Raw genomic sequence first — 18,410 nt, forward strand, 5'->3', positions numbered from 1 at the left:
CTGACAGCTGCACATGCGCGCGTGCCTGTAATCTCAACACTTGGAAGACGGAGGCAGGAGGACTGTGAGGTCAACATTAGCTTGGGCTAATAGGGAGACACTGTCTCTACAAACTAACAAACAAAAGATGTCCCACATGAGGACACCATGGGGCTCTGAGCTGGCAAGATCCACACTTGCATCTGACTTCAACACTAACAAAGCCCTGACTGGGACCCACACGGCCTGGAACATGGCCATTCTTCTGGCCCATGTCCAAACTCTGGTAGAAAGCACACATACGTGTGCACGTGTGCATGTGTGCGCACGCACACACACACACACCCCTAGATTCTGATGATGGTGTCAGCCGGGGGTCACAACTGGGACAGTTTCCCACTTGTCTTTTATTTCAACATTTTATGGAATTTAAAGATTAACTGTGGGTTGTGCTGAGAGACAGGTTTCTCTGTTTAGTCCAGACTGGCCTTGAACTCAGACTGCCTCTGCCTCCTTGCTGTGCCACCACCACCAGACTCATTTCTACATTTTTCAATCAAGATGAAGAACCATAAAAGGGGACCCTTGGTTTCCCCGGTAACACTACACTAGTACTTCGGCCTGCCAAATGATCCCACAGACAGAAAAGTAATCCATCGCTCCAGAGGCCCTTACAGGAGGCTCAGAAATTACAGGCTACCCTGGGTTACTACAAAGGGAGACCCTGACTCAAAGGGAATAAACAAACAAGTAACAAAAGCAACAGAGCAGCCACACAGAGCCAGCAGCACCACCGCTGACCGAGGATTCCGACAACAGCACTCAGGCAGGACAGGTGCTGACGCATCCCTGCCACGGCCATTTGGGAAGCACGGGTTCCATGCCATCACTGACCAGCTGCCAACCAGGGCTCAGGGAGCGGTCACGCCAGAGAAAGTCTAATTTATATCTCATGAGGGTCCCTTTCTGTAAGACTCTTGACACAGCCCCATACTGAAATCTGTGGGCAGATTCTACAAAAACAGTTAAAACTACAAAGTTCTTACCACCTAAACTTAGATGACAGGCAATTCACCTAGGATCCTCTCCCTCTCCTTCTCCCTCTCCCTCTCCCTCTCCCTCTCTCTCACACACACACACACACACACACACACACACACACTTTATTAAACTCTTTAATAGTGATAGAAAAATGGTCAGAGCAACAGCTAAGTCTCTACAGCTGATAGTTCCCTCAAGTCTCTCGCTTTCCGTCCTCTGCCCTCTCGACTGCTCCCGTCTGTCTGCCTCTACCCCTTCTCCAGGCCCTCAGTCCCCTCCCTTTCCCTGAATAAACCCCTTTATACCAGCTCTGTTACATGGCATGATTTCTCAGGGGACACCTTGGCATGGGCCCACCAGGTACCCCACTCACCCCACTCCCTGCCGATTATATTTCATAACACTAGCTACACGGTACACGACTGTTTCCATGACCAAGTCTGCTGTAAATGAGAAATAACCACCGTGGTCCAAGTTCTAGAAGAAAACTATATTCTTTTAAAGAAAATGCAAACATCCTCCAGAAGGGAAAAACTTAATTTAAGTCAAATCATATGCTTTGGTAGTGAGCCTGATACAGTGTGCACCGATGCTCCCTGGCAAGGTCACAGAGAGCCCCCCTCACCCCCTCTCTGCTCCGGGGTCTTCTGAGGCTGGGGACACTAGAAAAGCACCCCAAGCCAGGATCCAGAGAGTAGGAGAATTCAGCTGAAAATAGCCATCAAGGCCAATCGTGGTCTTTCCCAGGTTGTCAGTGCTCCCTGGCTCTGTGGTCCCCCACCATCTATCTCTAAGGCCCTCCGATCTCTGCCGTGGGAGCTGAGACCAGGCGGAGAAGGTAGTCCACGGTGCGGGTGTCCTGGAATCCAGCAGGGGGAGTGACTTGAGGCACAGAAGGTGAATAAATAGAAACTGCTTCTTGGTTGCGGGGGTCCGGCCCCCGCGGAAGGGACAGCAGCGGGGGAGGGGGAGTGTGGGTCACTCCTCTCTCTGAAGGCTGCTTTTCAGAGCTCAGTCACATGCACAGCAGGCGAGGGAAGTGGACCCTGTCCAAGGCGCCTCAGGTGGCAACGACGGCAGAGCAGGTGACCTTCCAGGGGGTAGCAGCGGCGTCCCTCCTCCCCACTCAGCTGCATCCCACAGTCCTGCAGAAGAAAAACACACAACTCTAAAATCCAGCAAGCAGGTATGGTGGCTGGGAAAGGGCAGGGGTGGGTAGTAACTGTGGGCTCAGCCTAATAAGCTATTGTGGGTTTTTTCCTTTGTTTTTGAAACAGGATCTCTCTATATCTGTCTATTCTGGAATTCACTGTGTAGATCAGGCTGGCCTCCAACTCACAGAAATCCACCTGCCTCTGCCTCCCGACTGCTGGGATTAAAGGTGGCACAACTGTGCCCAGCTTCACAAGCTATGGTTTTTAAGAACAAGGTGTGTGGAGATGAGGAATTGCTGGAACATTGGCTCAGCGCTAAGAACTTGCTCACAACCAATGAACACCATAGCTCATACCCTTGTACCCACAGAACAAGCTAGACTCTCACCAACTCCAACTCCAGTTCTGATCTGTTCTCCACACATAGAGGCCTGGATACCACCCCACACATGCGCACGCGCACACACACACACACACACACACACACACACACACACATAAAACTTTAAAATCCTTAATAATGATTAGAAAAAATTAACAAAGCAACAGCTAACAGCCAGGTGTGGTAGCACATCTGTAACCCCAGCACTTCAGTGGCAGAAACAGAAGCAGAAATTCAAGTTCCAGGCCAGCCATTGCTATATAGCAAGACGGTGTCTCAAAGGACAAAATTCCCAGCACATTTATCAGACTGTGACCCCAGGAGGCTGAAGTAGGAGACTGGCTTTGAGTCCAGCCTGGATTATCAAAATAATCCAAAGGCTGGAGATCTCGCTCAGCAATAGAGTGCCTACAGCACATGCAGGATCTGTGCCCAGTGCAGATACACAGGGGGGAGTTCTAAGACAGCCAGGGCGACACGGTGAGACCCTACTCAGAAAAACCAAAGAACCGAGAAAATGGACGCTTGGCCCCTTGTCCATGGAGGAAGTGGTTGAGAAATTAAAGAGATTTTTGGGTCCTTGGGCGTATGTCTTCAATGGGTCTCGGGAACTTTGGGCTCTTTCTTTTCATATAGAGTTATTTGTGTGAGTATGCTATGGCATGCCTGTGTAGGTCAGAGGTCAACTTGCAGAAATCACTTGTCTCTTTTTCCACGTGGGTCCAAGGGATTAAACTCAAATCCTAAGACTTAGTAGCTCTGGTGGTTTGAATAGGTTTGGCCCCATAGATTCATTCATGTATTTGAATATATGGGCACAGTGAGTGGCCCTACTAGGAGATGTGGCCTTACTGGAGTAGATGTGGCCTTGTTGGAGGAAGTGTGTCACTGTGTAGGCAGGTTTTGACGTCTCCTATGCTCAGGCTCCATCCAGTACGTTTGGATCAAGATGTAGAACTCTCAGCTCCTTCTCCAGCACGGCGTCACCCTGGACACTGCCAAGATTCCCCCATGATGATAATGGACTAAACCTTTGAAACTGTAAGCCAGCCCCAATTAAATGCTTGCCTTTGTAAGAGTTGCCTTGGTCATGGTGTCTCTTCACAGTAATGAAAACCCTAACTAAGTTGGTACCAGGGACTGGGGTACTGCTATGTTAGGCCTGACCATGCTTTTGTTTGGAAGAATATGGATTTTGGGACTATGGATACGGAAAGCAATGGAATGTTTTAAATGGGGCTTAATGGGCCATCCTAGTGGGAATATGGGAGACAATGGTGCTGAGGGTGGTCTGAACTCTGCAGAACTGGCTTAAAAGGTTACAGTGGAGAATGTCAGCATGCAGCCTAGAGATCATTCTTGTGATATTTTGGTGAAGAATGTGGCTGCTTTTTACCCTTGTCTGAAGAGTGCCGGAGGCTAAAATCAAGAGATTTAGATTAACTGCATTAGGGAAGGAAGTCTCAAAACAGCCTAGCATAGACTCTGTCCTGTGGGTCATTCTTTTTTTTTTTTTTTTTTTCCTCCGGAGCTGGGGACCGAACCCAGGGCCTTGTGCTTGCTAGGCAAGCACTCTACCGCTGAGCTAAATCCCCAACCCCCTGTGGGTCATTCTTACAAAGAGCATTTTGATGAAGAATAGCAAGCATAGAAAAGAAAATACAAAATGTATGGTTCAAGTATTAAAGGGTGCTAGGAAGTAGAATGGAGCTGAACACTGTGTTCAAGGAGAGAAAAAACAGATTAAGGGACCTCAGAGCAAGACCCCGTCCTCCTAAGCTAGTTGTTGAGGGACAGTTATATCATGTTAGGCATTATTATTGCCTGGTTGTTGTTCATTCAGACATAAGGAGATGTGACTGTGTATCAAATTGACAAGGGATGGATTGTGATGGCTCTATCTGGAGTGAACTACAACTCAGAGATGGTAGTACACACCTTTAATCCCAGGAGACAGAGGCAAGCAGATCTCTCATTTCAATGCTAGCCTGGGACAGAGCAAATTCCAGGTAAAGAAAAGCCTAGGTCAAGCGTGATGGTATGCATCTTTAATCCCAGCACTCAGGCAACAGACCATGCAGATCTCTGAATAAGGTGAAATAGAACAAGAAACTGTTCCAGCCCCCAGAAAGTAGCAGAACCTGGCAGCTTCAGCCACCTGGCTTTGGCTTTAGAGATAAGAGAAGAAGGGGTTACTGGGACAATTGATGCTGGTCAGCTGGACCTAAGAAATTAGTGGTGATTAAGAAGAGACCAGCGGGGTTGGGGATTTAGCTCAGTGGTAGAGCGCTTGCCTAGGAAGTGCAAGGCCCTGGGTTCGGTCCCCAGCTCCAAAAAAAAAGAACCAAAAAAAAAAAAAAAAGAAGAGACCAGCATCACTGAGGTGGAATCTTCCGGGAAGTGTTTTCTAAGAGCACAAAGGAGCTATGTTCCAGAGATAGCCAAGGTTGTACCTCATGCTGCAGTGTACTTGTTAATGTGTGTGAGTCACCAGGTGGCACTGGTTTTGAAGGCATGAAGGGGTCATGGAGAGCAGCTGAGGCTGGGCACTGTGTGAGGCCATGAAGGAGAGCTCTGGGTGCCACGTCTAGGAAATTGGTGAGAATATTTACATTGGGCTAGGACAAGGAAGTAGGCTCAAGGAAAATACAGCTGAGGAATCTTTCTAGCATCTTGATCATCTTGCTAAGTCCCTGAATGCAGTGGCCATGGGACTTTTGTTTATGTCTCGTTTGTTCATTGACCTAGAACTGAACTCCCTATTCTTTGCATGTACTTAGAATGGTATAAAAGCAGCTTGGGAAAAAAATAAACTTGCTTCAGCACTTGCTGGGGTCATGCTATATTACTGTCTCATTGTCTTTTTTCTTTCATCCTCACTCCCTTCCCTGGAGACCCTGTTGACTGACTGAGTGGGTTTTGTCAATATGGTGAAGGTGCAGCCTCTGTTGCAGCTGACGGCCCAGGACTGGCCCAGGACTGAAGGGGTCATGCAAAGAATTTGAGATTTGGCTCTATGAAGAGAGCCTATGAGAGGCTACTGGTGAAAGTGCAGCCTAGTTTCAGGGGAAGACCCCAGGACCATGGGATGACCACCAAGAACAACAAGCAGCAGCAGTGGAGTGGAGTCAACCAGAACAGAGAGTGCTACATTACAGACCAGATCATGTGTGGATCCCAGACACTGGGACAAGAAGTTGTGAAGTTGAAGCTGCCTTGGAGACCCCAAAATGTCAGAGCTGCCAGAGCTGTGGTATCTGAGGAGAGCTGCAAAGAGGGAGTGCAGCCAGCCCAACTCAAAGAACTGTGTTGCAGTCAACAAAGCTGAAAGGAGTTGGAGATCACACATGGGGTGCACAGTGTGCAGTCTGACCAGCTGGTTCTGATCTTGTCTGGTCCAGTATTTCCTCACTCTTAGGTTTTGGAATGCTAATGTATATCCTGCTATGTTGGAAGTATATGCTTTTTATTTTGGCTTTGACTTTATAGAGGATTAACAGTTAAAAGATTATATGAATATCAGAAGAGACTTTGGACTTCTAAACATTTTGAGACTATGGTAGATCATTAAATTGAACTAAATGCATTCTGCATTACATTACGGCTACAAGCCCGTGGGGACCAGGGAGTGGAATGCGTTCATTTGAATAGGTTTGGCCTTCCATAAACTCATGTGTTGAATGCTTGGCTATGAGGAAGGGGTGGTCTTGCTGGAGGAAGTGTGTCACTGTGTAGGTGGGCTTTGAGGCCTCCTATGCTCAGGTTCCATTCAGTTAAATGTTTGCCTTCATAAGAGCTGCCTTGGTCATGGTGTCTTCTTATAGCAATAAACCCAAACTAAGACAGAAGTAGATGTCCTTTCCTGCTGAGCCATCTCAAAGGTCTCTCCAACTCCTCTCTCTTCCTCACTCTTTTACATTCCAGTTATGAGGTAAGCAGCTTTGGTGTACCACAGGGCCAAAGCAATGTAGCCAATCCACCATCTTGGGATAAACCCTAAAACTGAGCTAAATAAACCTTTACTTGTTTGTTTTGTTCTGTTTTTTTTTTTTTTTCTTTTTTTCGGAGCTGGGGACCGAACCCAGGGAAACCTTTACTTGTTAAGTTGGTGGCATCAGGGTCTGTTACAGTAACAGAAACTGACAGCATGTCATCCCCTGTAGAATTTGACAGACACATTTCATCTCCTGTGCTGCCACACCCAGTCACCTACCAAAGCCATGTGCATCCCCACTGTCCCTTGACTCAACCAGCTTCCTCATGGGTCCCTCCCTATTCCCTCCCTGTAAGTCCCTCTCTTCCACAATTACATGTGATTTGCTGATGTTTTGCTTGGTAAACCAGGGTTGATATGTAGCCTAGCTAGCCTTGACTTGCAATAGTGCGGTCTCGGCATCTTGAGTGCTGGGATCATAGGCATGCTGGGTATGGAGGCACACCCTGTAAACACAGCACTCGGGGAGCTAAGGCAGTTAAGAGCGCAAGTTCTAGGGCTGCACACCTTTAACCCCAGCACTCAGGAGGCAGAGGCAGGCAGATCTCCTAGTTTGAGGCCAGCCTGATCTACATACCAAGTTCTAGGACAGCCAGAGCTACACAGTGAAACCCTGATTGAAAAACTAGAGTACTTCTGGGCCAGACTGAGCTATACAACCAAGTTCTGAGCCAGCTTGGGCTATGTAGAATTTTCCCCTGCTGCCCTAGGGAAGTCGTACTCTGAAGCCTCCATGGCCTCTACCCTAACCTCTGGCAGCTTCACCAGCAATATAAAGAATCTCTCTTTCTCTCCCTCCCCCCCACACACACACTTTCACTACCGCAAGCTGCTAATTCTTATTCACTGTTCAAATCTTCGCCTGGGTGTTACCTCCTCCAAAAAAACTGTGATTTTCCAAGGTTCTGACAACCCCTTCAACAGCACACATCACCTCATGTGGACACTGCCAAGTCTAATTTCCCAGCCATTCTACTAAATATCCTACCTAATAAAAATGTGACTATGTGAAATAAAAATGTCCACTAAAAATGTCCACTGTGTCCACTAAAAAGGAAAGTTTTGGAATAGAAGCCACAGAGGACATGTGGACACCCAGGGTGGAGGGGCAACAGTGCGTGGCACAGGCTGTGGCGCCTGTGCGGGGAAGTCTGGGGCTTACCTCACAGTGGTAACACTCCACATGGTAGTCTCTGTCCATGGACACCACACGAATGGTTGTCTCACAGCCCTGGAGGAAAAGGCAGGATTCACAGACAGTCTTCCTGAACCTGAAGCACTATGACCTGTCCATTAAGACACCTCTCTACAATGTGCCACAGCCGGTAGACATGGCACACTGGCAGATGTCCAAGAGTGAAATATGCATGTGCACTGGGCATCTTCCACGATGGCATATGACAGTAGGGAAGTCACATGGGTGCTGGATCACACACACTATCTTCACTTCTTCAGAGCCAGGGACTCCCACTACCAGCCCTGATTCCTCAGGAAGCTGACTTGAACATAAATAATCCATGCAGAAAGACCCAAAATTAGAGATACACAGGCCACGAGTTCCTCATCTGCTCCTCTGGCCCTAGACCACCCAACGCCCACTGCAAAACTGAACGGGCCCAGTGTGCAGCCCTCTCCCTATTACAGGTAATGGAGTACTGCAGTGGGACAAGCTAGAAGCAGGCCACTGCTTCCTTGTAATTCTCCGGGGCACACCTGTCCCACACCCTGCCCAAACGCCCTACATGTTCCTCAGCCCCGAGGAATGTAAAGTATGGCCCCCTTCAACCACTCCTACTGAGGCCAGGATCTGAGGCTGAGCAGGCCGGAGCAGGCAGAGCCTCAGAGTCAGGCGCCTGCTGCTTCCAGATGAAGTGTTCCTACCTGTGCAGGGAGGATGGGGCGGGCGCAGGAGGCACATTTTGGTGCAAACACCCTGAAAGAATAGAGGAAAATGGATGGGTGAGAATGTGAGTGAGCAGAGGCAAGGGCACTGCCCCGCCCACCCTCCTGCGTGGACACCAGCTAATGCGGCTTTTGCCTTCTTGGTGCAAACAGCTGATGTAGTTCCTATTTGCCTCCTCCAGAATGGCTTCAGGCTCTCTAGCCGTCTCCTGTGTATCCGCTGGCCCCTCCTATGCAGACTGAAACCATCCGTAAGGCAGACAGACATCTGCACTTCCCTGAGTACCAAGTACAAATGCTGCTGGCACCAATGCCCAAGCTCAGCAGCAGTGCAGGGCCAGCGCTGCCAGGCAAAAGCCTGAAGCCACAGCATAGAGACAGTGTGGCTGCTCATGTCACTCTGGCCTTTCTCTCTTGAGAAGCAAAAGACCGGCAGCCACATGAGCTCACTAGGAAGAAGAGGGTTACGTGTAGGCGAAGGCAGGGTGACTGGTGGCCAGAATACCCATGAGAAGGATCAGAAAGCACAAATGCCCCTGCCCTGCCCTTCCAGTTCAATTCGAACCCCTAGGCTCATGTTGGAACATTTGCTCCCAGCAGAGGGTGCTGGCTGGGGAGGCTGGGGAGCCTTTGGAGGTAGGGAAAGTGAATCTCTAGGGGAAGGAGCTTAACAGTTACAGCTCAGTCCAGGTTCCTTCCTGATGTCTTCTTTCTGCCCCAAGATGTTAAGGAGTCCCATCTCCCTGCTCCTGTCACCAAAGCTAGAGCTGTCAACACCCAACACCAGGCCTTCGACGCCAGGCCTTGCTATCATGATGGACTGTCTTCTGAAACTATAAGCCACAATAAACCTCTCCTCCTCATACTGTTGTGGGAAGGACTCTGTCACCACATGGGAAAAGTCACTAATACACCTACCCCAACAACTGAGAAAACACAGAGTGGCAGACCAAAAAAAAAAGGAAGCAAGAACCAGAGAGGCAGAGGGTAAGCAGGACCACACTGTTCCAGCAGGGGAAACTCACGTATGATAGTCTCGAACGCAGTAAATGTTGTTCTCCACATCCACAGTGAAGGGAACCCCATCTAGGCACTCGTTGCACACTGAACAGCGGAAGCAGCCCGGGTGGTAGGACTTGCCAAGAGCCTGCAGGATCTGAGGAGGTGCCAAAAGGTCAGTGCAAACAGAACACTCAGCACTGCCCCCAAGAGGTTATGGGAGGCGCTGCAAGGTCAGTACAGTCAGGACACTCAGCACTGCCCCCAAGAGGATATGGCTCAGGGCCCTACCGGGTCTGGAACAGGAGAGGGGTGGGGGATTCCAGGAGACCGGGGAGGTTCTCACCATCTCCATGATGAGGTGTCCACACACGCTACACTTGTCAGCTGTTTGCTGGAACCCGGAGTACTGAGAGGGGACACAGGATCCAGGACGTCACGTGACAAAGGGGCACTCACTGTCGCTGGCCTCAGGTCTGCATGTGAGTCCGAAGGAGGTTCCCGCCCTGCTCCCACCCAGCTCGGCCAGCAGCACAGTGGAGACTCACCAGGAAGTCCTCCTGGCAGTACACTTTCTCACCCACGTTATAGAAGGCCTTCCCGCGGAGCCGTCTCCCTGGAAGGTAAGGAGGGAAATGCTGCAACCACGGTCTGAGCGTGGCTCAGATCTCAGTACTCACCAACGTAAAAAGGAGCGTCTCTAAACACCCTGTAATGCTATGCTGTTGTTATAAACACTACAAACGCCTTCTAGTCTCCATCTCCGCCCAGAGCTGGGGCTGTCTCACAGCTCTCGGACCCAAAACCTGCCCAGAGAGCTGGTCTGCAGGAGTGCTCTCACTCCTAAGCCCACAGCCCACAGGTGGGACCCCACTTTTTCTCCATTGACTGCCCAAGAAGAGACCTGCTGGGAGCGCTCAGGGCACAGGAGACGCAAGGTGGTCTGGGACAGGACCATTTCAGTCTCCATCTGCACCCAGAGCTAAAGGTGTCCCACAGCCCTCCAGACCCAAAACCTGCCCAGAGAGAGCTGAGCGCTCTCCTAAGATCACAAGTTCACAGGCCCACAGGAGGGACAAGCTCCAGTCAGAGACAGCAAGACCAACTAACAGCAGAGATAACCAGATGGTGAGGCAAGCACAAGAGCCTAAGCAACAGAAACCAAGGCCACTTGGCATTGTCAGAACTCAGTTCTCCCATCAATGAAAATACTGGATATTCCAACTCACGGGAAGAGCAAGAGTTGAATTTAAAACCACATCTCATGGTGATGATAGAGGACTTTAAGGACATAAATAACTCCCTTAAAGAAGTGCAGGACAACACAGGTAAACAGGTAGAAGCCCTTAAAGAGGAAACACAAAAGTCCTTTAAAGAATTACAGGAAAACACAACCAAACAGGTGAAGGAATTGAACAAAACCATCCAGGATCTAAAAATGGAAATAGAAACAATAAAGAAATCACAAAGGGAGACAACCCTGGAGATAGAAAACCTAGGAAAGAGATCAGGAGTCACAGATGCAAGCATCACCAACAAAATACAAGAGATAGAAGAGAGAATCTCAGGGGCAGAAGATATCATAGAAAACATTGACACAATAGTCAAAGAAAATGCAAAACACAAAAAGATCCTAACCCAAAACATCCAGGAAATCCAGGACACAATGAGAAGAGCAAACCTAAGGATAATAGGTATAGAAGAGAGTAAAGACTCCCAACTTAAAGGACCAGAAAATATCTTCAACAAAATTATAGAAGAAAACTTCCCTAACCTAAAGAGATGCTCATGAACATAAAAGAAGCCTACAGAACTCCAAATAGACTAAACTAGAAAAGAAATTCCTCCCATCACATAATAGTCAAAGCACCAAGTACACAAAACAAAGAATATTAAAAAGCAGTAAGGGAAAAAGGTTAGGTAACAAATAAAGGCAGACCTATCAGAATTACACCAGATTTCTCACCAGAGACTATGAAAGCCAGAGGATCCTGGGAAGATGTCATACAGACCCTAAGAGAACACAAATGCCAGCCCAGGCTACTGTATCCAGCAAAACTATCAACCAACATAGATGGAGAAACCAAGATATTCCAGAACAAAATCAAATTTACACAATATATTTTCACAAATCCAGCCCTACAAAGGATAACAAATGGAAAACTCTACCACAAGGAGGGAAACTGCACCGTAGAAAAACCAAAAAAGTGATCTTCTTGCAACAAACCCAAAAGAAGAGAGCCACACCTCTAACAACAAAAATAACAGCAAACAACAGTCACTATTCCTTAATATCTGTTAACATCAATGGACTCAATTCCCCAATAAAAAGACATAGAGTAACAGACTGGATACGTAAAGAGGACCCAGCATTTTGCTGCATACAGGAAACACACCTTGGTGACACAGACACTACCTAAGAGTAGAAGACTGGGAAAAAAATTGACAAGCAAATGGTCCCGAGAAACAAGCTAGAGTAGTCTTTCTAATATTGAATAAAATTGACTTTCAACCAAAAGTTATCAAAAAAGATAAGGAAGGACACTTCCTACTCATCAAAGGAAAAATCTACCAAGATGAACTCTCATTTCTGAACATCTATAGCCCAAATGCAAGGGCACCCACATTTGTAAAAGAAACCTTACTGAAGCTCAAAGCACACACTGCACCTCACACAGTAAAAGTGGGAGAATTCAACACCCATCAATCAACAGATCATATAAACAGAAGCTAAACAGCGACACAGTGAAGCTAACAGAAGCTATGAACCAAATGGATTTAACAGATATCTACAGAACATTGGACGAGAAGAAAGGATGGGCGGGAGAAAAGATTTAGAGACAGAGGAGACCAGAGCAAGGAAAGGGAGCAGCGGAGAGAACATGGCAGTGATGTTAAGATTTCTCTCTGCACATTTACAGGTTGTTATGACTATTCTTAAGGGATGGATGTGTACAGGATTTTATATGTCTAGATGAGCAAATTATATCTTATCTAGGTGGGCAGTTTATCAATTGGTTGTACGTTTATTGTGTGGATGTACTGTATGTTGAGTATTTAACATATAAATCTGGTTGCTGGGTTACAGTTTGTTGAGTCTTGATATTACTGGGTAACTGGGACCAGAGCTGGGGAGCTGGCCATGGTGACTAGCAATGGGAGTGGAGAGACCGCTGGAGCCAGTTAGGCTAATGTGGCATGGTGCCTCCCTGAATCCAGCCGCCACTGAGATAAATTAAGGTTAGTTCTATATGGTCCTACGGTACCAGAACTAATGCCAGGATGAGACCACCCAGGTCGGAGAGAACCAGGGGCCCAGTGTGAAGCGGTGACACGAAGGAACTGGTCGTGACCTTTTTTATTATACTGCAAAGGCAGCCTTATTTATAACAGCCAAAATCTGGAAACAACCCAGATGTCTTTCAACAGAGGAATGCATAAAAATATGTGGTACATTTACACAATGGAGTACTACTCAGCTATTAAAAACAACAACTTTGGGGTTGGGGATTTAGCTCAGTGGTAGAGTGCTTGCCTAGCAAGCACAAGGCCCTGGGTTCGGTCCCCAGCTCCGAAAAAAAAAAAAAAAAAAAAAAAAAAAAAAAAAAAACGACTTTATGAAATTCTTAGGCAAATGGATGGAACTAGAAAATATCATCCTGAGTGAGATAACCCAATCACAAAAAAACACACATGGTATGCACTCACAGTGGATATTAGCCCAAAAGCTGGGAATACCTAAGAAAAAATTCACAGACCATATGAAGTTCAAGAAAAAGGAAGACCGAAGTGTGGGTACTTCAGTCCTTCTTAGAAGGGAGAAGAAAATACTCATGGGAGGAAACACAGAGACAAAGAGAGGAGCAGGGACTGAAGAACAGGTCATCCAGAGCCTGTCCCACCTGGGGATCCATCCCATATGCAGCCACCAAAACCAGTCACTATTGCTGATGCCAAGAAGTGATTGCTGACAGGAACCTGATACGGTTGTCTCCTGAGAGGCTCTGCCAGAGTCCTGTTGATACAGATGAGGATGCTTGAAGTTAACCATTGACTGAACAAAGGGCCCCATTGGAGGAGTTAGAGAAAGGACAGAAGGAGCTGAAGGGGTTTGTAACACCATAGGAGGAACAACATCAACCAACTGACCACACCAGAGCTCCCATGGACTAAACCTCCAACCAATGTATACACATGGAGGGAGCCATGGCTCCAGCTGCATATGTAGCAGAGGATGTCATTGTCCAGATTCAATACAAGGAAAAGTCCCTGGTCCTGTGAAGGCTTGTTTCCCCAATGTAAGGGAATGCCAGGGTGCTGAAGTGGGAGTGGGTGTGGGAGCAGGAGCACCCTCATAAAAGTGGGGGGAGGGGCAGCATGGGAGGGGGAAAGGGGATAACATTTGAAATGTAAATACATAAAATATCCAAGAAAAATAAAATTAAAAAAATAAATAAACAGTCCAAGCCACAATGATGGTTCACCCTTGTGACAGTAGGACCTGAAAGTCTGAGGACAGTCTAGGCTACAGCCTAGGACCTGCCTTAGAAAAGCCACAGGAACCTGAAGTTCAGTGACACTCTCGGCGACAAGGCCTTGCTGGAGGCCAACCTGGGCTATAAGACGTCCCCCAAACAAAAATAAGTTATTTCAGAAGGAACTAGAACAGTCGACAAAACGATAGCCAAAGCAAATGCAGGGAGGCCCCCCATGCCTCTGCCACTGTACCTTTATCTCTCTACTGCTCACCTGACATCCCCATCTGTCAGGAGTGCCGAGAGCTACTGCAACTAGAAGGAACTACAGCCTGGTAAGGGTGTTGTGAAAAACATGCAGCCACATCAAGCACTTTAGTAAAATATTAAGTAGTTTTCCTCTTAAACAGCTTTGGAGCAGAGTATGGTAGCCCACACCTAAAATTTCAGATCTGAAGAGGCAGAAGCAGAGGCAGTAAAAGTTCAAGGCCAGCTTGAGATACACTTGAACATCCTGTTGGAAAAAAAACTCAGATCTGGGGGCACATATAGGCTGCCACATGGCTCAGTGGCAGAGCCTCTGCTTAGAATCCCCCAGTGAGGGGCAGGGGGCATGGCTCAGTGGTAGAGCCCCTGCCTAGAATCCCCCAGGGAGGGGCTGAGGGCATGGTTCAGTGGTAGAGCCCCTGCCTAGAATCCCCAGTGAGGGGCTGGGGGCGTGGCTCAGTGGCAGAGCCTCTACCTAGAATCCCCAGTGAGGGGCTGGGGGTGTGGCTCAGTGGTAGAGCCCCTGCCTAGAATTCCCATGAGGGACTGGTCTGTGGCTCTGGGTTAGATTTCCAGTACCACAAAACAGGCAAAAAGGTTCAGTCTTGCACTAGCTCTAGTCAGTGTATGATAATGAGACATGTGGAGCTAGTGGTGGGAGAGGATAGACAGAAGTAAAGTCATCTATAACTGCAGAGGTATTACCACATGATTATCACAAACACAATCATGATTGTGTTGCACAGAACACCAGTAGTAACTCAGTAACCCTAATAAGTTTACTGTAATTGTAGGATGGGGTTGAAGGCCAGCATATGAGAACCAAATGAATTTTTGTTGGGTTTGTTTGTTTGTTTATTTCTCAAGACAGTTTCTCTATGTAACCCTGGCTGTCCTGAAACTCTCTCTGTAGACCAGGCTAGCCTTGAACTCACAGAGATCCACCTGCTTCTGCCTCCTGAGTTCTGGGATTAAAGGCGCGCACCACTGCCACCACCACCGGGCTCCCAATGCATTTTTATTCTGGCAACCAATATTGATAATAATGAGGGTATGATTTTTATTTTTTTTTTAAAGATTTATTTATTTATTATATATAAGTACACTGTAGCTGTCTTCAGATACACCAGAAGAGGGCATCAGATCTCTTTACAGATGGTTGTGAGCCACCATGTGGTTGCTGGGAATTGAACTCATGACCTCTGGAAGAGCAGTTGGGTGCTCTTAACCGCTGAGCCATCTCTCCAGCCCGAGGGTATGATTTTTAAAACTGCATTTATGAGGCTGGAGAAGATGATGACTTAAGATTGGACAGTGCTCTTACAGAGGAGCCAAATTAGGTCCCCAGCACTCTCGTTAGGTGCCCATAACTGGCTGTAATTCCAGCTGCAGAGATCTGATGCTCTCCTGGCCTTTAGTGGCAGTAAGCACATAAACACATGGAGAAGCTATGCTGTAGCAGTATGAAGTCAGACTGGGCCCAGAGAAATCCACGAGACAGGTACAGAGAGCGGGGAGCCAATGTCCTAGCTCATTTTGCACATCTTGTAGGCAAAGCTGGCAGCTCTCAATCTGGTTTCTCTTTTTCAAGAATGTTTGCAGAATAAAGTCCTCAGGAGGGGCTGGGGATTTAGCTCAGTGGTAGAGCACTTGCCTAGGAAGCGCAAGGCCCTGGGTTCGGTCCCCAGCTCGGAAAAAAAAAAAAAAAAGTCCTCAGGAGACAGAGAGCATCTCCCTTGGGGAGAATGAGTTTGTTTACTGTGCAGCATTACGAAGATGAGCTATGCCTCTGGGTCAAGGTCAAGGAGATTTGCTGACAGTCTGCTGTAAAATGCTGGGGTTCCTCAAGCTCTGTGTGGTAGGGCTTGCTGGAGTTCCAGCTTCCCCAGAAGCTGAGGCAAGAGGCTTGCTTGAACCAAAAAGTTTGAGGTCATATGATCCCACATCAAAAAGAAAAATGTTTTTAATTGTAATTCCTTAACTTGAGGTTTCTAGGCAGAGTGTGCGGCATCTACCAGGAGTACATTCCATCCCACAGGAGTCAAGAGCCAAGCAGAGCAGGATGTGCATGTGAAGACTCTGACCCAGAAGTACGCATCTTCTGCCAGCATCATAAAGAATGGGGGTTACCTGCCAGTGTGCTACAGGGTAAAATCCTGGACACTTCCCAGCTCACAACAGCCGTGTTCACTTTCAGATGCTGCCCAATCTCTGCATCTTTTATTTTTTGTAGAAATCAATTTTAAAAGAAGTGGTCAGAAGGGCCGGGAGGTGGCTCAGTCAGTGAAGTACTCACACATACATGTGGTCAAGTTCAATGTCCAGCATCAACATAAAAAGCCAAGTATGGCGGCGTACCACTGTAATCCCAGAGCTGAGGAGGTGGACACAGAGGCACTCGCAGCTTGCTGGTCAGGTGCACTGGCCCAATGGGCAAACCTCGGGTCCCAGTGAGAGACCCGGCCTCAAAAAAAAAAGTTCCTAAGAAACACGACCTGGGGCTGACCTCTGTACACATACAACTCTAACAGGAAACTGTTACCAACCTAAACATGAATATGAACAGTGTAAACTGACTCACACCTGGGACCCCATCACACAAAACCAATGAGCTGGGCTTAGTCAAATTTAACATCTCTTAACAAAAGAATCACTAAATAAGTTTTTAAATCATGCTAAGAGAAATAATTCAGAAAACATACATCTGCCAAATAATTTGGACCTAAATGTTTGTCAGTAAACTTCTACAACTCAGTAATCAAAAGGCACCTAATCAGGAGGCACAGTCAAAAGGGTCTCTGTGAGTTTGAGGCCCAGCCTGATCTACACAACAAGTTCCAGGCCAGCCAGGGTTAGCTAGGTAGCTGCCTCAAACACAAAAAACTCAAAACATGAGTTCAGAGATGGCTCAGTGGCTAAGAGCATTGCAGATAGCCTGAGGTCAGTTTCCAGCATCCACAATGGATGGCCGCCGGTCACGTGTAACTCCAGAGGATCCGACACCTCTGGGCTCCTTGGGCACGCACCTGTGCTCACAAATACATAGTCCCCACTCAAAACATGCACACAAACACTCACAATAATTAAAAGATAAAACCCCAAACAAAAAGGCCAATAATTCCCAATTCTACAAAAACAAGCAAAAGCTTGAACATACATCAGGCTGGCGAATGTCTTAGCAACAAAGGTGCTGCCACGGCCGACGGCCTGAGTTTGATGCCTGGAACCACACGAGGGAGGAAAGAACTGATTCCTGCAGGTTCCGTCCCATCTCCTGACAGACATGCAAGCTCATAGGCATGTGTGCACATAATAAAAATATGAGTATTTTTTAAAAAGAAAATGTATTAATGGTCAAAAAAGCAAACACTAAGATGTTCACCAGAAATTACATTTTAAACCTACGATGAGATCCCACTCGGCACGACTGTCATTTAGGAGGCATCAGTGCCAATTCTTGGCAGATGTGCAGAACAGTGTGACTCGGGCTTCTAAGGTGACTGCCAAGGGTTCAGTTCCTTGGGAAGACAATTTGGCAGCTAAACATACGCACATCCTATGACCAGGAAAACCTACTCCTTGCAATTTACTCAAGGAAAATGAAAACACGCGGAAGAGTGAACTCTACGACTACGTGAAGAATCGGGCTGTGGGCTGTTCACACAGTGGATTTCTGTCTGGCAGTCAGGAGTACACCACTGACACATGCAACACAGATCAAAAGAAAAATCGCTACCCTGAGAACAGCTGCCCTAAGGATAAAGCCAAACCTAAGGGCTGCTGACAGCCTGAGGATAGCCCTGCCTCAGCCCAGACTTGTCTCAGAGCTGCAGCATCCTCAGGAACTAAAAGCTTCCCGGGAATGGCGAAGATTCAGCCCAGAGGCTGTTCACAGAAGGCAAGTAGTGTTCTATACAAGTCTAGAGCACAGCCCCAGCTAACCAGCGGCTCCTAGTGGTCGCTCAGCAGAGAGCCTGACTTAAAGTCCCACTGAAAGAGGGACTTTCTGAGGTTAGTTGATTAAGACAAAATAAGGGGGAGTAAAAAAAAAATGTGGGGCTGAAGAGATGGCTCAGAGACTAAGAGCACTGACTGCTCTTCCAGAGGTCCTGAGTTCAATCCCCAGCATCCACATGGTGGCTCACAGCCATCTGTAACGGGATCTGATGCCCTTCTGATGTGTCTGAAGACAACCACACTGTACTCACATACATAAA

The 18,410-nt window shown here is 47.5% G+C and overlaps 1 protein-coding gene across 1 annotated transcript in view; it reads right to left on the reverse strand.

The window, feature by feature from the left end:
• Positions 1-1,489: 1,489 nt before the first annotated feature.
• Positions 1,490-18,410, reverse strand: part of Wtip (WT1 interacting protein) — a 33,696-nt gene continuing 16,775 nt past the window's right edge. The window contains 6 exon segments of the mRNA NM_001400841.1: positions 1,490-2,165; positions 7,713-7,781; positions 8,432-8,483; positions 9,478-9,608; positions 9,798-9,860; positions 10,000-10,067. Coding sequence (NP_001387770.1) covers positions 2,025-2,165; positions 7,713-7,781; positions 8,432-8,483; positions 9,478-9,608; positions 9,798-9,860; positions 10,000-10,067 — 524 coding nt within the window. The 3' untranslated portion in view covers positions 1,490-2,024.

The sequence above is a fragment of the Rattus norvegicus genome, chromosome 1 (genome assembly GCF_021556685.1).
Source record: "Rattus norvegicus strain SHRSP/BbbUtx chromosome 1, alternate assembly SHRSP_T2T, whole genome shotgun sequence".
NCBI lineage: Eukaryota > Metazoa > Chordata > Mammalia > Rodentia > Muridae > Rattus > Rattus norvegicus.